General features: G+C 43.7%; 1 protein-coding gene across 2 annotated transcripts in view; it reads left to right on the forward strand.

Moving 5' to 3' along the window:
- The window catches only part of WNT11 (Wnt family member 11), a 282,257-nt gene that overhangs the window by 102,364 nt on the left and 154,892 nt on the right, over positions 1 to 25,001 (forward strand). For both annotated transcript variants that reach the window (XM_069640050.1, XM_069640051.1), the window contains exon 3: positions 10,094 to 10,329. In XM_069640050.1, the coding sequence (XP_069496151.1) occupies positions 10,094 to 10,329 (236 nt within the window). The remainder of the gene's footprint in view (positions 1 to 10,093; positions 10,330 to 25,001) is intronic.

A 25,001-nucleotide genomic window follows, 5' to 3' on the forward strand; every position in this document is an offset into this window, starting at 1 on the left:
CTCCATTTTGAAGTCAGACAACCCGGTCATGCAGCCACATGAATATGACTTGGTGCTTCCCTAGTGTGGGTGTCTTTCATCTCCCCTTGACAGCAGCTGGTGTGTCTCTGTTTACAGTGAGGCATAGGTAATGTCATGAATGTAGTCATGAGCCGATAGCCATCAAATGTAGTAGTAGTGATATCATATGTGATGTCATCAGTGATGTAATTGATGGTGTCATTTGTGATGTCATCTTTGATGTTGTGGCTGTTAGTGTTAGCAGTGCAAGGTACTGACACAAGTTATGGTTACATAGCTTACCATAACTGGTGAATTTCTTGGGTTTTTCGATTTTACTTGTAACCATAATGTCTCTTTAACAAAGATTTTCCCCTGAATTTTATATGTTTTATTAGTACAATGTAACAGCAAAGATTTTTCTCTGAATTTCATAGTTTTTTTAGTGTAATTTAACCTTAATGTCCCTTTAACAAATATTTTTCAGTGAATATATATATATATATATATGTATTGAGATATATCAATATATATGAATCATTCACAGTTTTACAACATGCGTTTTGAAAAGTACACATTACTTTGCTGTATTATGCAGTACCTAGTTATAAATTCACCCACTTGGGAAGACGAACATTAACTAGGTCAGCATAAACGAAAACGCAAAACAATAACCTTGTTGTGCAATTTTCAAAATGTCAAGCACCTGAATGGATGATATATGCATTACCAATAAAAATTACAAAAATAAATAATTAAATCATTTTAACCAATTATGAAATTGTTTTTTACATATCATCCTGTTCAAACCCACTTGGGATAATCAAATTCTGGGTTGATTCCATGCACAACTATAATAGTGAACTGTCAGTACTCCATACAAACACAGACATTAACAGAGAACAGAAGTAAGGCTCACTATGTTCCAACATGGCTGCCTGTTTGTATGTTTGCTGTGTGCTTTTCAGTTAACTCACTTAAGTGCAAAACACTGAAGATGGATTTATACATGATTGTCTATAATACTGCAGTCCTCTCTCCATGCTACATACCAGACAAAGCCCGAGCAGGGTGAAACGCGTCGTTCTCTTTTTTGTTTTAAACTGCTGCTGCCTTCATTTGTCCATGTACTTTTCAACCAATAAAGGACACTTTTGGCTGCACTAAGAAAACACTGATTGTGTGTGGATTTGTGAAGAAGATTGATGTTTTTCCTCATGAGCACAGCCTGAGTGCCGTTGCGTCCAGGACTGGATTCCAGTCCCTTTCTTTGCTTAAATAAATAAATAAATATATATATATATATATATATATATGTATATATATATATATATATATATATATATAAAAGCAGTTTATGTAAGGCAATATTGTGTAGCTATGTAGGTTAAGAGTGATTTCTGTTCTTCCTCTTATTGTATCTAGGCACACCCTGATTGATTCAGCTGGAATTATAAACATGTGTGGAACTCATGTCCCACACTCTCAGGTTTCCCCATATCTGCAATTCAATAGATTTATGAACGATGTGTGAAAGAGTAACACTTGCGAAAGTTAACATATGATCTGCTATCAGGATTTTAGCCACTTGTGAATGAAGAACATTCCTTGGTGAAATGAATGCCCTAACTGGTGAACACAAAATCAAATGCTACATTTTGAAACAGTTATTTGAAGTACCCATAGACATTTGTAACTGGTCAAAATTAAGGATACAGGCACACACAATGTGGGTTTGTGAAAGGCATGGTGAGCACAAGAGGGAGATTTAAGTTTGATATAACTCAGATCAGTTTTGTACATACATAAGATATGATATCATGGGTTCTTGAAAAGTCTCACTCTATTGATCCATTGCATTTTCAGTATGACAGACTACAAGTTGATATCTTGTCATTTAACACAATCTAAGCAAATCCTCTGTAAGGCTTTTATGCCACAAAAAGGGGTACTTTCAAGATGAGTAGACAAAATGAATGCGATAATTCCCGGCGGTAAACCAACATCTGAATAGTGACATGCCTACTGTGCAAGATTCCGCGCTCACAGGCAATGAGGTCTTTGGAGGTAGACTGCTGAGAACATCCTCCAGAATGAAATAACGAACTGTAGTTTACACTTACACAAATGTATCATTAAGAGGTTTTAGAGCTATGGAAACATTCATAGTCCGAGCGCTCCTATATTGTGAGATGGTAACATGCTATGTGATGCTTGACACAGGCAAATAGGAGATATAAAGGGAAGAGGAAAATGAGTCATGAATCTACTAGTCAAAATCCATAAATCAGGCTTAAACAGAACAGGGCAGATGTGGCGCCCAGAAGATGAACCAGAGCCCTGAATTAGGTGAATATTCCAAGACACAAACATTCTTAGACAAGCTTATCTAAGAGCTTGCAGAGACCAGGCTCGTTATCCGGGGACAAGCCTTGGGGTAGAACCCCATTGTATATCAGGATAGCATGAAGCAGACCTTCCCACAGGAAATTCCCACAAACACATCAGCCTACTGACCTGTTCTCAACTACAACCTTTTTAAACAAAGTAGCATTATAGTATACCAGTGCGATAAGCTTGAAATAGCATTGTAGAACTCTATAGGCTGCAAAGGGTAATGACATCTGTGGATTGTTATTGATGGCTGAATTCCCCATGTTTTCAGTGGAGCTCAGGTCTCACTGTACCTGATAACATCTCTTTATGAATCTAACATCACAATTTAAATGTTGGATTATAAAACCTTATAATTCTGCGAGAAATGCATCCAATTTAATGTTCTTAGCAAGCATCGCCACCATTATGTTAGAGAGGGCTGCTGGGATTGGAGGATTATGAAAATTAGAAGCTAGTAGCATATGTGTTTTTGTCAAGGACTGTACCAGCTTTCCTATAAAAACCTGAAACATCATTTTAAGTTCCAGACATTTTGATTGTCCTGGAACTCATGGAGGGCAGACGTTAAAGTGTTACTTAACCACAAAACACAACCTATTTTATATCTGCATTAATATTGCATTGTGACCTTCTGTAAAGAACATCATTTCAGTAATGTTCTGAAATTAAATTGACTTTGTATCACAACCAAATTAAATGGGAACCCACATTGGATACGGTTGTGAATGTTACAACAAGTCATTTTTTAAAATCAGTAACATTATCAGACAAAGTATCATTAATAGCAGGCATTCACTTATATATTGATTGGAATGAAGGTATAAGCAGGCGTGGTGGTGTATAGCGACGCCATTTGCAACATAGGTTGCTTGTTAATTCTAGATAGAGAGCCCTACCCAGGCAGGCAGCATAAGATTGTATAGTGCCTCACTTCAAATCATGTCTTTGCAAACAGGTAAAATATATGCCATGCTCGCTCTCACCACCATAACCATGTCATGCATAAACGTGTTAGTAGTGAGCCCTACAGAGCATGATCCAATTTCACCATCACATTGAAGGTGGAATTGGACAGAAACATCTTTAAAAACATATTTATATAAGATTACCACTGGTAGAGGTGGTATTTGGGGAAAACCTCCAGGGGTAATCCAAAAATACCACTTCCACCAGTGCAAACCTCTGATTGGGTGAATGTTGTGAAATATCACTGCTGGAGTTGGTAACTGCCAATGGTGTTATTACACACAAAAAATCCACCCACGACTTAATGACCCCCTTAGCGTCAAGGCACAGGAGATTCCAACCAGGAACTCTATATTAGAAACTATGTGGGGTCAAAATAAAACAATATCCCCCAAGTGGGATAACGTATTGGTACTGCCCCCATTTTTATTCTGGGGTGGGGCAATAAAGATCAAAACTGTATAAATAAATTCTGAAAAATATCTTAAAGTATTGATGGGAGTCTTTCAAGAGAGAAAGCCCTTGCATGGAATTGTGCCTCAAACATAACTGGAAATCCTTCCCAGGATATCCATGCGAGGCCCATTTATTTTGTGACGTAATTGTTCTTTTCATTCAAGGGTTCCTAAAGCAGGAGGTGGGTTAAGAGGGTGCACAGAGTTTTGCTGTAACATCCCCAGATTAGATCTCCAAATGCTACCAATTTATTTTTTGAAGAGAGTGGAAGCTCCTTGAAGCAACACTTTGAGAGCTTGGAAGCTCCTTTAAGCAACATTTTGAGAGCTTGCAAGCTCCTTTAAGCAACAATTTGAGAGCTTGAAAGCTCTTTGAAGCAACATTTTGAGAGCTTGGAAGCTCCTTGAAGCAGCAGCTGCGCAGCACTATCTGAAGAAGGTGTAATGTCCTCAGTTTATCTCTACAAGATCCTCTGGATCGGTTGCGTTTTGTCTTGGACTCAGGAATGGATTTCTATAAAGACAGTGCTGTCTATGCTGTCATGTTTTACTTTAATCACATGCATAACATTTAGTGTTTCTTCTAAGTGTGAAAACTTGTGTGTGGTATTGCACATTACAAGCGTTGGAAAATCAAATTAACACCCAGTCAAATTCATACAGACATGATAGTTCTTGGCAATTCCATTGGCCTGAATGGTCTTAGGCCTCCAAACCATCTTCTTGGTATGCCACCATAACAAACACCCCCAGCACTGCTGGCAAGCATGACCTGTCCTGGGCATCCTGATAGCACTAATGAGGAAGGTAAGCAATATGATTAATTGGTGCAGTTGCCTGACCTAATATATGCGCTGTCAGTAATATCTCTGAATTGCACCAAAGCAACTGGGGTGAGAGGGAGAAATTATTCCCAAAACTACTACTTACTGTCTTGGTGGATTCTGTTTTCATATCTGCTGGTTGGCTTTGGGGTGCCCAACTGCTGAGCTTGGGGTATGTTGGGGTATGTTGGTGCTTCTGGCTCTTTCTCCTTTCTGAAGATTAGAATTCACTCGCTCGTGAAATTAAAACTCAAATTATGTATTTGTTCAACATACCCAAGCTAACATTAGGCATAAACAGCATCACAAAGATAAAAACAATGCAAAAAAGTAACAAGAATATCTACATTGAAAACCTAACCGAGACAGCTCCTAATATCCAAATAGCAACTTATTTAGGAACTGTCTAACTTCATGCAAATTACATTGAGTTAAATTCTAGTCCCACACTTCTGCACCCTTATTGGCATACAATGATGCTCGTTTCATGCGTTCCATAATGCGTGGGGCATACAGGAGTTAAAGCTATCTTGTCCTCAGTGACTTCTATGTTTTACACAGAAGAAGAAAATGAATGGGAGGTTCTTGGATACAATCGACAAGCCCACATGTGTTGGGGTTTGCATTCTTAAATTTCCCTGTTGATTTGTGCCACCACTCTGAATTTTTCCACAGGGATTTATGCGGTGGTCTTTCACCCTATATCCCTGCCCTATTCCACCTCACTTCAATCCATCTTACCTACATGTATCTTCCTATAAGAGGTCTGGTTGCACTCCTAATTCCCACAAGTGTGGATCTCACACGTGACTGCAATGAGGGCCCAGGGTGCAGTCCCCCTGTCATGCCTAGCAGCTCCAAAGTTAGAGGGTCACTATGGTGCACCGAAAACTCCTCTGCTCCCACTTGCAAATCTCACCCCTACATGCCACCTCACCCCCTCATCCTTGCCCCCTCAAAAGAACTTAGCCCACCCCTGTCCCCTCCCTCCCTCTTCTCTCGCTCAGGCCTTCCACCTAACCTACCCAGGCCACCTTCCCATTTCCCTTCCCTCAACCAGACCCCTCCCATCTCTGGTCCTCCCTACCACTACCCCCTCATGCTACCCCTCCTCTCATTCACGCCACGATGACCCTTGCTTTACATCCCTTAACTGTCTCTGTGCAATCCTAGTTACAACTCCCTGCTCAGCCGTCGCTCCAACCCTCACACAAATGCCTGCTCCCCCCAGAATCTCTTTAAAAATGCACAATGCACTACCTGGACGTACTCTTCAATACACTCCTCACCCTATCTCTCATCCAGACCCCTGACTTCCCCCTACACATACACCCTTGTGGCCTCCCCCAAGCCACCCAACTCAGTGAAATCTCTCTTCATCTTGCTATCTAACACACCTGGCACTCACACCAGACAACACTCCCCTCGTTCCACTAGAAGTCAGTCCCAGACCCCATCACCTACCCTAGAAGACTGTTGTCATCTGACCTCTCCCGCATGACAGGAAATAATTCTGAATTCCGCAGTCACAGACATGCATACCGTTCCATCCCCCTCTCTCACCTCAGTACCCACACCACCTTCACACCTCAGAACAGGGTCTCCAATTACTCACCCAGACACACCCTCTCACCTCTACTAACCACCAAACGTGCCACTACCCTTAGGGCTTCTTCACACACATACCAACAACACACTCAACCACCATTGCCCTTCCCCCAAACAGAGAAGGTACGCCCCCTCCTAGAAACATCACTCCTTCTAACAAATCTTGGCCACAGTACCTTTCCGCTCCCACAGACCCTACTACACAGCACACCCCAGTCATCCAGGGGACCACCCCCAGTAGGGTCTACTTCAGAGCAACCATCACTTCACTAGCCATATCCCACCCATACCTCTGTACCACCCATCCTCCTCAGACCTGGTAACAACCACCCCCTCCCAAATCCACCCCAGAATCCTGTAACTCAGACTGCAAATTCCTCCTAATAAACGTTCTCCTCACCCCCCCACACACACACACTTACAGCTTCCTGCTCAGATACTTTGCAAAAAAAAAGCTTAGCACCTCATTAGCATCCATCTCGGTTTCTCACTACTTCCTCGCAATGCTAGGGGACTTCAATATCTGGTTTGACAACGCACATACCAATATGACACATTCCTTTCTGGACAACCTGGAACCCCTACATCTGACACAACTAGCATCAGGACGTACCCACTCTACAGGCCATACTCTAGACACAATCATCAGCTACCCTGAACAGATGACCCTCCCTCCGCCTCACCTTCTAGTCTGGATGGACCATGCAGCCAACTTCTTCAATCTCTCGACAATAGACCCTCCATCCTTCTGGAGAACCTCAGAGTCACTCACCCATTCCCCTCGATGGAAGAAAGACATTGTAACTCCAGGACTGACAGATTCTGTACTTGCTTCCCTGTCCTCCATACCGTCAGTCAGATCAGTTCTCCATCTGCCACTTTGACAGATGACTCTTGGAAGTCCTTAGTCCACTCACCCCTATCACACCTTTCTGTAATATACAGGGCCTCTCCCCGGTTGGTTCACCTCAGCTATTAAATGTCACATTTCCTAGAACCACATCCTAGAATGCAGATAGTAGACAGACCCGTTGCCTCAGAATAGAATAGCCTATGCCCAGCATCTGAAGGTCTACAGGGTAGAAATACACAAGGCCAACAAATCATATTACTGCAATAGAATCACCAATGCCCCTAACACCTGTAGGGAACGCCATGAGATTATCTCTGAATTCAAGGCCTCTTTATGCACTGCTTCCTCCCCTCCCACACCCAGTCACTCTGTTTCTCTCACTCACACCACTTTCACAAGGGTGTCTTGGAAAGAAACCTCATCATTGTCACTAAAATAGCAACGCTCACTCCCAACCCCCAGCATCCATGATTGGGTTCGTAGTCCACCAATCGCTCCATCTTCTCGTCCTTTTCTCCTATCTCCCACCCGTAATTTCTAAAGCTACTAGCTAACAGCGACCCCTCATGCTCCCCTGGAGACCCCTGTCCTCCTACTCTTCTAAAAGGAATAGTTTCCTCAACCTGTGGAGGCAACATCACAAGATTCATCACGAACTCATCTCTCACCTCAGGCACTTTCCCAGATGAATGGGAAAGACCTCATACATCAAATCCCTGCTCAGAAGTTCTATTAATATGTTGTAAAGCACCTGGCAACGGCCACATTTTTTTAAAAAGTTTCATTATTAGGAAGAAACACTACACTCTTAAGGTGGGAATTTACCAATCAACAATACCGACTTAGGCATTGGTGGTTCAGTGGTAGAATTCTCATCTGCCAACAATACCGACTTAGGCATTGGTGGTTCAGTGGTAGAATTCTCGTCTGCCAACAATACCGACTTAGGCATTGGTGGTTCAGTGGTAGAATTCTCGTCTGCCAACAATACCGACTTAGGCATTGGTGGTTCAGTGGTAGAATTCTCGTCTGCCAACAATACCGACTTAGGTCGGAGTCAGTTATAAAAAAAAAAAACTATGGTCTAAGGGTGCACCAAGAATGATTGGGGTTCCAACATTCACTGTATTTAAGGTCATGCCAATGTCAGGTAAACCATCTACAAATGCTGCATAACCTAAAGTGACAAACATATATAATCTTTTTTCTTAAACGCACTTCCATAAACCTAGCAGATTTCTTTTGTTCCACCGTTCTGTTATCTAAGGGCTAAATTAATGAAAAATGTGTTTAAGAAAATAAGGGTGCGAGTGATTTCTGATTGAATGATTGGACCAAAAAATGGACAAATTGCAAAAAATAAGCACTAAGGGCCCATAATTGGCAATACTGCCTGCAGTAATCATGATGGAGGCAAATTTACTCATTTTTGAGGAAATTCACACCCATCATATACATACTTTAAAAAATACTTTAAAAAAATAAACACACATTTTCATTCTGAAGTTAATGGTTTATGAAAAGTAGTAGGACTTACCACTACTCTTCAATTCTTTAATGCACAAAGGGGGCAAATCAGACGCTATTATACATAACATGGGGATGTGGGAACTTGTTCTTACCTGACAAGGGACCCATAACGCCCCCCCTCCCCTTTTGGAAAAGAAGCCCCATGGTGCCCATCCGTACAGGGGAGAAGTGTTTAAATACATTTGGAGACATTAAACTATTTTTAATTCCTCCCCTGCGGCGGAGGAACACATTGGACGTCTTCCAAGGTAGAATTTCAATGTGTAATACAGTGCTATTTACCAGCAGTCGGGTGGGCGCTAAATCAGGTGGTATTTTTTAAATGCCACCTGCATTAGCATTACCCCCACGTGTTTATTTTATTTGCACCACAATCAACACTGATACACACTCTTGATATCGCGAATGCTATCTGCTTTTTACAGTTTCCTAGTTCTAAGTATAATGCGTTACTCCTATCCTTGCTGATGGTGATGCTCTGTTTGCCAACCTCAGAAGGATAAAAGGCAGTGTCAGCCCCACCACGGTTGGATCACGTGGCCTGACGTTCGAACGCGCATCTCAGCGGAGAGCGCTTAGCTCATTGAGCTGTCTGTATTGGTGGTGTGGCACATGCTGGACAGCTCGTTGCATCTATTGGGCACGCACATGTGCAACCTGTCTATGCGATTTCTGCATAAAGGACCTCACTGTACATTTATTTATTTTTCCCCTTTTAAAGCGCTCTAAACCCCAAGGCATCAAGGCGCTGGTTATAGCATTAGAACAACAGGTGCGAGTTACAGGACGAGACAATAAACACAGGTGAGTAAATCAGGCCAGAGTCAGGCCCTGAGAGAATAACAAAGGCTTAAGAGGCTTTCGGGAGGCCCAGTAACAAGCAAGCAATACATAAATAAATACATAAATGTATTGCGCACGTGCATTCGCAAAACATGCGTTTGCAAAATCTCGCCCCGGATTGATGTATCCTAGACTCTACAGCTTTTCGGTATTAGAAAACCAAATGCGGTAATACAGACTGTGCCCTAGTGACTTTTCCATCATGCATTTTTATATGAGCAAATTGCGCAGTTGGGGATGTTGGTCAAATGCTTCCACAGACAGCGTCCCGTGGGTATGACATCAGAGCGACCAATAATCACACTGTGGCTTTCATCCATCAACAGGGCAGGCTGGATTGTTAAGAGTTGATACAATAATGGGGCAGGGATTTCTTTGAGAGCCCAGCCACTTCCCCAGTGATGTAAGTGTGCATTCCACGCGGCAGCTCTCTGACAACCCTCGTGTGTGTGTTGGACGCTGGCCACGTGTGGTGGAAGTGGAGATGACAAGATTATAGAGCAGAGCCTGGGAGATTCCAGGTTGATTCTTTTAATGCGTCACACTGCAACCCTGACAATCTATTGTTTTAATCGCTTGGGGTGTTTTTCTTTTTTTTTGTGTCCTCTTTTCCGCAGGGCCCTGTCCAATACTCCGTTAGCTCTGGCCTTGAACCAGACGCAGCACTGCAAGCAGCTGCAAGGCTTGGTGTCCTCTCAGATGCAGCTGTGCCGCAGCAACCTGGACCTCATGCAGACCATCATCCAGGCAGCCCGGGAGGTGAAGAAGACCTGCCACAAGGCCTTCAGCGACATGCGCTGGAACTGCTCCTCCATCGAGCTGGCGCCCAACTTCCAGCAGGATCTAGAGAGAGGTAAACTTGGGCGACCATAGCCGGGCGCTGATTTTATTCTCATTTCTTCCATGATGGCTAAAGACAGGAACCGCCATTGCCTTCCTGAGGCTGCATAGTTGCCCATATGACTCGTTCCAGTCTGTAGGTGCCTATCCAGTCCTGTTTTTTTCGTGGCATTCTGGGAATTGTAGTCCAGGTTTTATAATGGGAAACGTGGAACTACAATTGCCAGACTGCAAAGAGAAACACAGGACTGAATAAGCACCTACAGATTGGAATGGGTCATGTTGGCAAGAATGAGGCTGGATATCTATATGCAGTATGGCATCATGTATGGGGGCATCTACATTCATGGCTTTTGCAAGTCATACAAAATCCCAATCAACATAACATAGAAAACACTCTAATTAAGCAGTGCCTGGTCATGCACTGTGACGTGTGGGATGAACACATGCACCACCACTCCTAGTGGTGGACCACTTGGTCCTGCAAATGTGTACACATTTTAAGGCTAATAATGTTGACAAGGAAATATATCTCTGGTCTTTTACAATCTAATCATGTATCAAAAAGCAGTAAACCCACATTTGTCAGACTTTCTTTGAAGCAATGTGACTTTTGCAAGATGCTGCTCATAGGAAAGTAGTCTGTCCTTTCAGACTGTCAGAGTGTCGGGTCCTAGTGGTGCAGACCAGTTTAACTGGTCAATTTCTTCGCCGCTGTTGCCCGTTCCGAACTGAGACTGACAATATTAGGTCACTCTACCTGGCTAACCTCTCTTTCCTTCTTTCTTTCTCTCTTTTGCTACAAACTGCGCAGCAGGGCTCTTCTTGGTGCAGCACTGGGACTCTTATTTCCCTGCTCAACTGATTACACACATTTTGCGGCTCACTATGGACTATCTAGGATGTGAGACAGAACTTTGCCAAGATGGCTGGTCCCTATGGGCTTAGTACACTCTGCCTTTCAAAGGTGATCACCATACACTGCTTACTGGTAAAAGAAAGAGTCCATTTTAAAGTTATCTGCATCGCCCGTAGAGCATTACACGCACCGGGAGCAGAATTCCTCCAATCAAAAATCAACCAGTGCCACCCAAGAAGAACATTGAGATCGACCAGCGACATGCTGATAGAAAGAAGGAACTAGGAGAAAAACAAATGCAGAGGGTCTGCATTCTGTATCCTCGTAGCAAAAACTGCAACTCAATACCTAAAGCAATCTGAACAACAGTAGACCACCTGACAATCTGGAAGAAGTCTGGTTAGTCAATACACCAGAATAGGGACTGCCCCATTAACCTAAGATAGTAACCTAAGATAGGATACAAACTACATCAAGATGCCACAACTATCCCACCACTACACCCACCACACTACAACAGGTAAACTAGCACAAGCCATTCCAGAGGACTATACTCTACTATGACTTGATCTTACCTCCTCTCGAGGCGGAGGTCTTGCCATTATAGCTAAAATTAAATTCCCCCTGATTATTGAGACACCATCCAATGCAGGATCTTGTGAATCCTTAATTGCAAAACGAACCATATCCAACACACAATCCATCTCCATCAACCTTATTTACAGACCTCAGGGCCCCTTAGGGTAATTTGAAGAAGACCTTACAAATATCCTATCTAATAACCTCAAGAACTCCTCACAAAGCATTTTATTAGGAGACTTTAGCCTGGGTTTTAGCGACCCTGCAGATGCTAATGCTACAATAATTAATAATACTGTAGAAGAACTGGGTTTTACCCAGATGATTACAGAGCCTACTCACACCAAAGGTAGAACTTTGGACTGGCTAGCTACACACAATTGCCCAGTCCTGATCTCTTCCTCAGCCTTGGACAGACCACTACTTGATCTTGTTTACCCTAGAGGCGACACCAGCGCAAATTGACAGCAAAGCTCCAGCTGTCCAGACCAGAAATAAAAAGAACATTACCCCTGAAAATCTGATCCCATTGATCGCACCGACATTGAACGCCATCCCGGACCACACAGATCCCCACATGATGGTAGACATATACAAAAAAGTCATGCTCTCATCTCTTGATGTCATAGCCCCATTGCAGCTAAAAAAGAGCAAACCTCGAAAACATATCAACTCTTGGTTCTCTCCCCATCTTAAAGCCCTCAGACAGGAAAAGCGACGGTATGAAAAAATCTGGAGATCACAGCCCTCAGAAAAAAATAAGAATAGCCTGAGTAGACAAGCCTCCCAATACAAAAAAGAAATTATCCTGGCCAAACAAATGTCCTACAGCACCCGAATCCTACAAGCCAAATCTAACACCAAAGAGCTCTTTACTATACTAAAAGAAGTTGAATCTCCTATCCACACTCCTGATTCGTGCCTCAAGGATAGAAAACTGGTGCACGGGGATACAAAAAGCCTTAGCCAACAAAATCTCCTCCCTCAAGACAAAGATAAACATTAAAAAAGATTTCCTTCTCTCTTCTACTAAATCTAGTAGACTCATCCCTAAAAAGACTCACCCCACTCAGGCTCATCCCCATACGCATAATTCCCACTTTAACTTCCACAAAGTATCTACTAAAGAGGTAGAAAAGGTCATTCTCACTCTCAAACCTTCAAACTGCCACAGGGACCTATGCCCCGCACAATTGATTAAGGACGCAGCTCGTGATCTTGCACCATTTATTACCAAACTAATAAATGCGTCATTCACTTCAGGCACCATACCTAATAATTTGAAACAATCTTGGGTCCTCCCCCTGCTCAAAAAACCTACTCTAGACCCCTTTACTCCAACTAATTACCGCCAAATTACCACAGTACCGTTCCTTCTTTAAATCCTCAAAATAGCATACCAACAAATCAAACAACATCTCGAGCACTTCCAGCTTTTAGAAGTCAGACAATCGGGCTTCAGGCCAAAACATGGCACCGAAACTGCACTCATAGACCTCAAGGCACAGATAGATGAGCTGAGAGATCAGGGCATGACTTCATTACTGCTACTTCTTGATATCTCAGCTGCCTTCGACCTGGTTGACCACAAGATCTTATGTGACCACCTTCAAAAAGCAGCCCACTTCTATCAAGAGGCTACTGACTGGATCCAATCCTTTCTAAATAACCGTACAATGAGAGTCTTCTCCCCACTAGCAGCAGCCGACCCAACGCCCATCACATATGGCGTGCCCCAGGGATCATGTGTTTCCCCGACACTGTACAACATATTCACAAAGCCCCTTTTTGATGATCTAGATGGTCTGGGTATTACCTACACTAATTATGCCGATGATACCCAGATCCTCATCCCGTTGACGGGGGATTACGACAAGGATTTGGCCTTCGTCAATAGAGTGTACCTCATCTTTCAGGCATGGATGGCCTCACACAGTCTATGCCTGAATGATGACAAAACAGAACTCCTCATTCTAGGATCCTCACGTAACCTTAGCAAATTAAACCAAAATTACTCCTCTTTCATAATTGACAACAATAAGATTAAGGTAGCCAAGGAGGTCAAAACCCTCGGCTTCTACTTAAATTCCACTCTTACCTTCAAAAAATAAGTTAATACTCTTGCTTCCGCCACATCCTACACATGCAAACTTATCAGAGCAGCTAAACCTTTTCTCTCTCCATCCAATTGCATCACACTAGCCAGGGTGTTGATCTTGTCCAAGCAGACTATTGCAACACACTATATGTAGGCTGCAACAAATATATCACTAATAAAATACAGATCCTTCAAAATAATGCCCTCTGAGCGGCCCTCAATATCCCGAAGAAAGCCCACATTTCTGACTCTAGAAGATCTACCAACTGGCTATCCACTAAAGACAAAATATTCCTCAATTCGGTCTCCCTGATTCACAAATGCCTCCACCAAGCAGCCCCTCAATACCTTATCACTAGATTCACCAGACCAACTTCCTCTCGCCCCTCTAGAATGGCCAACTCCAATCTCCTCCTGGTACCTAGGTTTAAATGTACAATGTCTGGAGGGAACAGCTTTCCGGTAAAAGCAGCACAATTCTGCAACTCCCTTCCTCCTACCTGCAGGGAGGACCTCCCCTACCGCCAATTTAGATCTAAGACCATCCATTGGCTCAAGGCTCACGACACATAATGACCGCCTGCTCCCTCACTGCCCTGATGTCCCACACCACTATGTTTGTAAATATGTACATTTAGGTGTCAACTGTTAGGCATGGATACCTCTCATGAGACAACCGGCATCTTGTATGTAATGTTTATACTGTTTTTTCACTGTATCCTATGCCTTTTGGCGTGCATTGTCTATTCTTGACGCGTCCAGCACTGTAACCATAGCTGGGCCTCACACCTCTGTATGTAATCAAGCTTTGCAATCCTCTTGATGCCTCTGCGCCTTGCTACCTCTGGGTTAGGTGCGCAATATAAATAAATAAATACTAAATACTAAATACAAGAGCAAAACCTCTTTTAACTACCAACTCACAACACAAGCAGGCACCTTCCGCCACACCAAAATAAGCAACAAGACGAAGCATCCTTTAAGGGAACAACATACAATATGACAGAAGAAATACACACCCAAGCCCCCCTAGCTTCCCTATCTGGAAACACAGACCTTCCAGGAAAATTCGTCCAATCACAGAGAGAACTCACCCATACAGACGTCAGTTCCTCCTCCTATAACCCCAGAGTTCCTGGCTCTACTGGCACAAGCACCAACAGCTAATCACAACGCCTTTAGCCCTGTCCTTCTTTTCCCCCCAACCACCCTCTAATGGCAGTGATGCACAAACGATTGTATCCCTGTGCTCTATATTCTTGAATGTGATCTGGATATCACATGAACATCTCATTGCATTTGGCCTTTATGGCGTGCTATTGTTGCTGCTTCCCAGCTGGGTATCTCAGCAGAAGTGCATTGCATTGTTCTTGTACTGCTCACTGGTCATGTTTTGCATCTGGGTACCCCTTGTGAGCGCATTGCACTGTGCAATACTGTGTGACACCAAGTCCCTGAGGTATCTTGAACCTGGGTGACTGTGATGACACATTGAATCACTCAAACATTTATTCTAATGTGTTTTCATATCGTGTATTGTTGTGGGTTAATTGCCCTCTATAGGTATTTATGGGATCCACACCGGGACACACTGGACAGGTGGTCTTTCATTATTGCATTATGCATGCTGTCGCTCAGCTGGGAATGTCTGGGATCCCTGCATTGTCTCTGGAATGTGCTCTATTGTGTTTCCATGAACGTGTCGCAGCAAAGGTTAATCAAAGTGTTTGTATTGTACCCTGCTGTTTCTCACAACTAGGAATCTAAAAAAAAAACATTTATCAAGCTCCTACTCAACTACCCTTACTCGCCACATGCTGACCAACTATGCCGACACATGTGGCTAGCTAAACACATTCCCCCTAAACCCTCCAAGACTATACATCCCTCTGATCATTGTGCAGAGCTCACATCCTGGCAAGTCCAACAATGGACGTAGCTCACATGGAAACAGTACTCCTCCAGCATATACACATCACAGCCCACCCAGAAAGCACACCCAAACATAAGCCAGTCACTCCTGCTTCTACACACAACAGCCACGCACCACACAACCACACATCTTGGGCCTCATCACGACTTGGGCGGTAACGCCGGTGGTATTATCGCCGGCGGTATTAGCCCTATCGCCGAACTCCCCGGCGCTAATAGCGCCAGATCACGAGTTTGGCGGTAAAGTAAATCCCCATTCCCCATTGAGCCCATTCGGGAATGCCCCATTCCCCATTGGGCTCAATGGGGAAAATTCAAGCTCTTACCGCCGGTGGATTTCCCGCCGGCGGTAATAGCGCGAATTTTCAGCGGATTTCCTCCCAGCTCAGAGCTGGCCGAAATCCACCGAAGTCCTGATTTGGCAGACCCTTAAATCCGGCGGTAATAGCGCTACTGCCGGATTTGAGGGTTACCGCCAAAGTCGTGATGAGGCTCTTCTCCCCCATCCAACCCAATCCCACTTTCCCTTTCAGATCTACAAGAACATGTGGAGACCACGAAAATGGCAGGCGTGCTTGGGATAAATCAACATAACATACAATGCTTCGGGGCAAGATTAATTCCCCTTTATTGACGCATAGAAAAGCCATTTCTTTGCATCTCAATGGAGCGTGATCTCCTCTGCTTTGAGTTCTCAGAGCACTCACAATCCTTGTCTCTTGGTTGCAATTTGTGTCATGCTTTTTTAATATGTTCAATGAGGAGTCTTCAATGCTTGCCTGGTCTCAGACTCCTCTTGCATCTGGATTCCTTCTTCTATTGAAAGAGTTTTTTTTTTAAATCTTACTTCTGGGTGTTCTCACCCTGGAAACTACCCCTATCCTTTTCCTCTGAGGCTGGCAGAAGGGGTGAGAATGATGTATGTACCTTCTATCCCAGAATTGATCAATAGCAATTCCCCATGTTTAGTCGTTGACATGTTCAACCTCTGCTCAGAGATGTTCATGAAATGAGCACACATGTTCCAATCAGCAGAGGCAAACCTTAAAAAAACAGTGAATGCTCGTTAATTAGCTTTCACTGGATTCTAACAGCATGTTTTATTCCACGGTAACATTGTGATTTCTTTGTCAGCCATATTGTAGTGTGTGGCGGTTCTTGGGGTGCAACGTTACAACTCTGTACAATCTCTTTAAGGGCATATACTCACCCATTCACACTCATGGAAGGACTGTGTTAGGTGCAGATATGCTAATAGGGCATTGACAAACATGTTTGTTAGCAGCTGCTCAATATTATCACAGGAGAAATTCAGATCAGTCAATCACAAAACATGATTTTGTAACACAGTATGACAACATGCACACGTTTTGGAGTCTGAAACTATACAATCTAAAATGCAAACATCAAAAGCAAACTCAAAACAGTGACCTTTACTTACTTCATTGCCCACAAATAAAATATATCCCCTAAGTGTAACGGGGATTTCACTGTAGATTGTATGTCACGCAAGTCCACCTAAGGTCCTTCTGAGACTACCTTCTCTCGACATAGATACAAAACATCTCTGCCTTCTTAAGGATTTACAACAACCTTCAGTCAGTGAGTGCGCTGCTAAAGACTTATATGTGTGCTATACAGGCTCTCCTGGATGATTAGCGTGAAGCATGTCAAGGGGTGTCTTGTCCATAATATGCGATGGGGCATCGACATACTCATTTTGGGCAAGCCGCCAAGCCAGCCCAGTGAAAGAACAAAGTGCTGTCAAGACTCGAGGCAATTTGTCCCTTTTCCCCTAGGGGAAGCTCCCACCTTGAGGCTAGGGAGGTGAGCCTGATTCACAAGACCCTCCCTGGAGGTCTGGGCAAGTGGGACCTCATTGGGAGAGACTCCCCTTAGGTGCCAAGGACCCCGTTCCAGTGAGGAACAGCCTCAGCCACTCCCCATGATGGCATACATGGGACTATCCACACTAGACGTGGCTGAAGAGAAAGCTAACTTACGTCATTACAAGCAAGAAAGAAAATATCTCTCTTTAAAGAAAAACCTCCAATTAACAGCAACAAAGATGTTGAAGAAGGAGTACATGCCGCACCAAGGCGAGCAAGACAAATGCATACATAGTCTGGGGGGGACCCCTGGAAGCGTAACACCTGAAGAAGGCAGAGCCACACAGCCTGCGATGTTCATTACTGCTCTGAATGAGAGACGCATAGGTGCAAGCCTTGAGAAGCCAAGGAAACGGGAGCCTAAAACCCGGTTGTGGTGTGACCACTAGGACAGCCAATACAATGGCTTGTTCCCTGAGGGAAGTTGTCAAAGGGCTGGAGCAGCTCGGTTCCTGGAAGCTATGCCACAACTGAGGATGATTTTGAGTAGGAAATATTGCCAATCCTACCATAAGAAATCTTGTAGAACGGTGGCCAAGATATGATGGTCCTTGTAAGCGTAGACTGACAAAATATTCCTTTTTCCGATTAATCTGAAGAAGGAGAAAGGGATTTTTACAACTGAATACTAACACTGTCGTATTGTCAATTTATTCCTCTGGGCTGGTGAGAGATCACAAAGATGCAGGAGGTGCAACGAGGGGAGCTACAACTGCTATGCAGTGCTTTGAGTCTCAGCTATTAAAGGCGGTGTGTCTTCTCCAGGTCTCCGCTTCACTAATGCAATGGCCCAAGGTACAATGGTAGATCTCAGTCTCTGTCTTTCTCTGTCTTCGGCTGGGGCCTCCCTTTGGAACAGCCTCCCTGCCACTCTGAAACTGGAGATCCATCTCCAGTTCAGGAAGCACCTCAAGACCTTCATCTTTTCTTCGGCCTTTGGCCCCCTTCTCCTCTCCTGATCTGCTTTCTCTCTCGGCACTGTGCACCTGGCCACCCTCTGTCCCCTGGGCCCAGGTACCTGTTCAACCTGCCACCCTCCTGCACTGCCTCCTGGCCACCCCTTGCACTGGTGTCCATATCTGTAACCATACAGACCCCACCCTGCTTTTCTTCTGCACTTATCAGCTATACCCTATCTGCTAAACCCAGCACTTGCCACTTGCTGGCTGCACTACCCTTCATTTAATAATTTATTTTATTTATTATTATTTATCTGTTCCGCACTTTCCACATTTCCCCCCTTCCGTGCCCTTTTCCCCCTTTTCCCTTTCCCATGCACTTGTGTGTTCTCAATGTCACTGGGCCTAGTAAGATCGTTGTTTTTGTTCTCCCATGTTCCCCTCCCTTGCATTGTCGTGCCCTGAACCACTTTGGTACGAGCGCAATATAAATAAAATATCATACCATATCATATCATAAACCGTATATCCATGGGGTACCAACTCCTGCTCACCGGTTCACTTTATTACAGATGTATTGCAGATTGTATTGCAGATTGGGCACCCTCAAACTGCAGGATTGATCTTGACTTAAATCAATGCCTCTGTAAATTGCATTTTACATGACTCGCTTCCCCCCAAAAAAACCTCTTACTGAGAAATGGACTATGGTCCATTTCAGATGACATATTCTTTGTCAGTGCACTGTTTGTGTATGTTTTGGATACTTATAGTTAACTCTCTTTCTATCTTGTTATGGCCAAAGATGCTTTGATATACATTTCAACATTAGACGACGGATCATGAACACATTGGCTTTCTTTTCTAGTCTACGCCCACATTCGCCATCACTATCTCCCTTTGTCATCTTGTGAAACGATTTCAGCTGTTAGGGACCAGATTTCTCACTCATGAACTACTCTGGCATAGTCACGACCAATCAGTTTCAAAGTACAATATAAAGTGATGGCCAAGAGTTGACATGGATACTTGACTACAAACTAAAATATTTGGAAGAAAAATAAGACTTCACTTTAGCCAAGGAAAGGGCTTCGGCCCACTCATTGGGAATTGGAAACTGTCTGCTTCGGCCTTGCTATACCCTGTCAACTGTGAAGAATGGAGACCTTGACAATTTATGGAAGTGTTCACGAGGAGAGGAAATCACTGACGGGCCCATAGGTCAGCGCTCACCCTCTAGAACTTGTAAAACAAGATAGCTGCACCATGTGAGGACAGGGGGTGCAGGATTCACTTACTCCGACACGACTCAATAATGAGGACTCAGTAGTTTGGCAAAGGGAAGTCTGTTTAATGATACATACATCAAACAGGGAAACAAATGGGAATCAGCTGTAGTGCGATTACCGGTCTCGCTCCGACTTCCTCGAACTTCAGTTGAACAACAATTTTTGTAGGCAGAAATCGTCATCATTGACGTCTAATTTCTATAAAAAAATCATCATGCAATATAACTGGTTAGGAAAGGTAATTTAAATATAGGTGTTATATCTGTATATGATAATGGAGCATGTGGATTGGATAACTCTTATCGGGTGGCCGTCTACGCCCATCCCTCTATATCACACGTGATGGACGTCACTACAAGTACGACGTCTCATTGGATACAGTGTCTATAGGACCCTAGATTACATGGTTCATTGTGATTGGGAAAGTTACACCCCTAAACATAAATCTCCACTTTAATTAGCAGCATGCAGAATAGACACCCCTGAGCCTGGTGTCCCAAGTTTCACCCTGCCTCCCTTCCATCAATCAGTCTTTTAGGGCGACGTGTCAATTAGTTGGCTAGGGATGGCCTCAAAACTGTAGTCTCTTATTGGGAAAAGTTATGGCATCCTCGGGTCCCGGATAACATCAGGCGATGGTACGTCTTCGCGCCTGGCTGGTCACGTGTTAGAACACCATGAATCTGCTTCAGTTTCCAGCTTTTAGTGCATTTAATTCTGTGTCGGCCTAGCCACCTGCATGGGCCCCCCTTATCTTGACCTTCATGAGGCAGGCTGGTATGGTCTGAAGTTGGAGTCTTGTGAGCTGACGCTCTCCTTCCCTTCTCCGGTTGACCTCGATTTCCTAGGCATGAGCCACTCTTTGTTGAGTTTTGATTACACTCCTTCTCTTGCCTTTGGCTGGGTTTCGAAACTTGGCCTGGCAGGCCTCTGGCCGCCTGGGTACCTTTTCTGCTTTTACAAAATGGAGTCGCACTTGTATAATGTGCCTTATTGAGGTAGTTATACGGTTGGCGCTAGCCGCTCTATCTTCTACTAAGCATTGCAAGCAATATCGATTTCTTAGCATCTTGCATTTCAAGCCTATTTACGCATGTTTAACAGGACGGTTGCTTCCATCTGGTCTCGTAAAACTGTTTCCTGGCATTGTAACATTGCCTCCTCTCTGTGCCTATTCCATTCAATTTCATAGTTACTCGCAATGGCGTGTTATCTTCGATAGCTGCTCTTGTTCATTCTGAAATCTGTTCAGGCCCTTGTGTCATTTCCACTGCCTTCCATTAAGGCTTTTGGGGTCTCTTCGTGGACTGTGTGTAGGTACTCCTCATTTTGTATCAGTGGCTGGTATGGCTGTCTGATAGGGTACCGTGCTGCCCAGGGTTGTCTGGTTATGGGTGCTTCAGCCGTTATGGATCTTCTGATGTATACTGAGCAGAGTCCCACTGCAGCTCTTTGTAGGTTCATTTGCTCTTCATACGTCACATACCTTGTCGAGCGCTCATCCTGGTACCTCGAAATGAGGGGAAGGGGTGCAGGCCATGTCTGGGACCTCATTTACACTCCCCCCTCTGGTCGGTTCATCAACCACTTCTGCAACCTCCTTTGCATTTATTTCTTTCACTTCTTCAGTGTCATGCTCATCGTCCTCTGCGTTGGTACATGATGGCGTGAATGTGTGAGCCTTTGGAGTCCATATTTTTATCACTCCCTTCAAACTCCCTGCTGTCTTCACATGTTCGTCTTTGTTCCACGTCATTAGCTGACATTGTCCATTTGGGCTGTAGTAGATCCATTTCCCTCATACCTTCTTCGTTTCTTAGGGTATGTGAACTTTGTTCCTTCTGGCGCAAATTTGCTGGCCTTCACAAAGTCTCTTATCTCTTCATCAGTCAGGTCTCTGGGCTTCCATCCTGGTTTGATATCAACCATTATTTTCATCCCTATGGCTTTCTTTGCAGTTTTCTGGCACTGTGACATGATTATCTTTATAACACAGGATCCTAGCAATACCATTGCTAGTAGAGTTCCCAGAAACTTGAATATAACAGCCATCTATTGTGAGACCCACGAGAATAGGTCTCCAAACCAGCTGTCATTGTCTACTTTGTCACTTTCATTGATCATCTGGTTTTTTAGGCTTGTCAGCATGCTTATAGCCTCTCTTAGGGTTCCGTTTTCTTCATCGTGTGATGGTACGAATGTGCAACATGATTCTCCGATTTTTGCACAAACACCTCCATCCATTGCTGTGATCATGTCAAGCACATATCTGTTTTGGACGGTCATCAGTCTGATTGTTCTCAGCTGTTCTTTGATCACGTTGAATCCTTTTGTAGTGGTATTGATGGTCTGCAATAACTCCCATCTGGTTATCTGCAACCATTTAGCATTCACTCCAATTTGGATGTGGGGCAGGAGCAGTGTTGTGAATACTGTTGAGGTGAGGCTGAACAGCCTGGGTTCATACGGGATTGCATGGAATGCCTCTTCTGATTTTGGAGAAAAATAATTTTCCCTCTTCATCCTGGATATCAGTTCCACAGATCTTCTTCTTCTTCTTAGATGAGCATCTGCTTTCGGGAAACTGTCCAACTTCAGGTCATTTTTAGGGATCACTAGTGCGGGAATGTGGACGTTCACTAGAGTGCATATGCCTCCCCAGTTTTTTGGCAGTCTTATGTATGCCTTTGCTCCACACGCCCAGTAATGGTCCATAATAACTGCGGTTCCTTGTGTCATTCCCGGAGCTTCAAAGATTTGTCCGCAGTTTTGATTCTCTCCCATCTTCCTTGTGCCATTGTTTCTGAAGCATAGTTTCGGGCTCTCCAGTGGCACTATCTGTATGGGTCCCCCTCTATCTTCGACCCATGTTAGCAACTTTACTAGATTTGGCCACAGAGGTTTGCATAACCTCTGCAAATTCTCTATTGCTTCCTTTCCTGCTCCAAGGACCATCCATGCTCGACAGATTACTACTCCATCCTCCCATCCATCTGGGGAGACCACTGACCCCCAGATCTGCATTTGGCCTCTGTTTTTCCACATTTGAGCCTCTTCTGCAGTCTTCCCTTAAACATTCAGTCTTGGGTTTATTTCCCATCTTATCCCAGATCCTTTGACGCCAGGGTTCTCGCTCCTGATCACATGATTTCTGGGGTGCGCTCGGTTTCTTGTTTTAATGTTCTGGACGTAGCCTTCTTCATCCGGGTAATCCTTTTCGTTGGCCCATATCAACGAAGCGTCTCTTCCCATAAATTGTCCTCTGGTGTTGCACATAGCTACATGTGACAAACAGTGTGCTGTAGGGACATCAATTTCTACAGCCACGAAGATCTTGGACTTTCCCATGCTGTATGGTAGGAGTGCACAGACGAAGCATTCTCCTTCTGACTGCCTTCGTCCTACCTCCTTCATGTGTTGGTACCATATGTTGTTTCCGAGATGGGCTGTGCTCTCCAGGTAGTCATTAAGTTCATTGTTATCTTCATAAGGGCTTCTCTTGATTCTCAGCGTTCTTCTGTAGTTTGCTATGACTACATCTCTGAATGCATCTGTGCTACTTTTCCACTTCGGGTATCTCGATGGAGCAGGCTGCCTTGACTGCATCGCTGTGGTAGGAGGGGGATGTGGGCTTCCTTTCCTTCCCTTTTGCAGTCAGCCATAGACTTCCCGTAACCACCATTTGTTCATCAACCTCCAAACTTGTGGCTGTGCTGTAGGCCTGCGGCTTGTTCCTTGAGTTGGAGCAGGTGTGCTTGCAGTTATAGTTTCTATAGTTCTGTTTTTCGCTCCTCGTGTAGCTTCTTTGCTTGGACTATAAATGGGAACAAATACTCTATTAGCATGTGTGTCTTCTCCGTGAGTTCTTTCGTGGCCACTTCTGTTTTTTCGAGGGATTTTGCTATTTCCTCCTTCTTTGGCATTTCATTTGACTTTCCTTGGTTATCTCCACTATTCTCTGGAATTGAGTGTTTGGCAGGCAGTTTTTCCTTCTCTGCTGCCTTCGTTGGAGGCCTTGTAGCCATTGTCACTTGCCCTTGTTTGTGCGCATTCTGTGTGTGGGTGTGTGCCGTGGCCAGTGCTACATTATCATTCATTCCGTGCTGACCCTGTCTCTAGCCTTTTCTCTCATTCATCCCCTCATGTGTATACGTATCACTTCTAATTACATTCAAATTTAAGTCATTTGCTTCATCATTAGTTTTTCTTGGAACTGGAATCACTATATAGGGTCTGGGTGCTCTTGTAGGCCCCTGACGTTCGTTATCCAGTGGGTGTACTGATAGGGGGACACTTCGTGCAACAATAAAGAAAGCAGTTCTGATTGTTAATAATAGAAAAACAATTATGATCACTGTACATATACACATAATCGCTCTGAGTGAAAGTTTGCGGCATTTTCTTCCAGGAAAGCGGGGGTGCCCCTCTGTTGTGGGTAAAACCAAGTTACTGTTCTGGGCAGCCATTTCGAATGAGTTCATAGTCAGTTATTTATTCCTTCTTTTGCTCTGGTCTCACAGTTCGAAAGTTTATTACTACTAAATTGTTGAGTGCTTTCAGTGTCCCCCCTCTTGTGGGTGATGATGGCAGTCTCTGGTTATGTAGCACGGTTCTGTTCGCAAGACTATGGAAAAAGGTTAGACTATCAACTCTGGTACATCACGCCCATCTAAGCATATCGATAATAGGTGAGGTTCCAGTACACACCTCGAATTTGCTTTGGTCCTGAGGACGTGCTGGAAAAACAATTGTGAAAAATAAAACGGTGGAACTGCTACAAAATCACACAAAATGAAATGTTGCAAAATAAAAGTAAAAATAAAAACAAAAGTGAACATGAAAAATAAAAATAAAATAAAAAATAAAGTAAAAATAAAAATAAAATAAAAACTGAACGTGTGGCTAAAATAGGAAAGGATGAGCTAATCGTACAAAAATAAAGTTGTAAAGATAGGAACAAAAATAAAAATAAAGATATGGAAAAATAGAAAATGAGTCAAATTCGCAAAAATAAAGTTGTAAAAATAGGAACAAAAATAAAATAATATATGAAAAAATAGGAAAAAATGAGAAGGATGCAGAGCAGGGAAAAATATGACTGCAAAGTTCTTGTGTCTGCTCCTTTTGTTCGGTCTCGCGG

The sequence above is a fragment of the Ambystoma mexicanum genome, chromosome 7q (genome assembly GCF_040938575.1).
Source record: "Ambystoma mexicanum isolate Mex_15411 chromosome 7q, UKY_AmexF1_1, whole genome shotgun sequence".
Lineage (NCBI taxonomy): Eukaryota > Metazoa > Chordata > Amphibia > Caudata > Ambystomatidae > Ambystoma > Ambystoma mexicanum.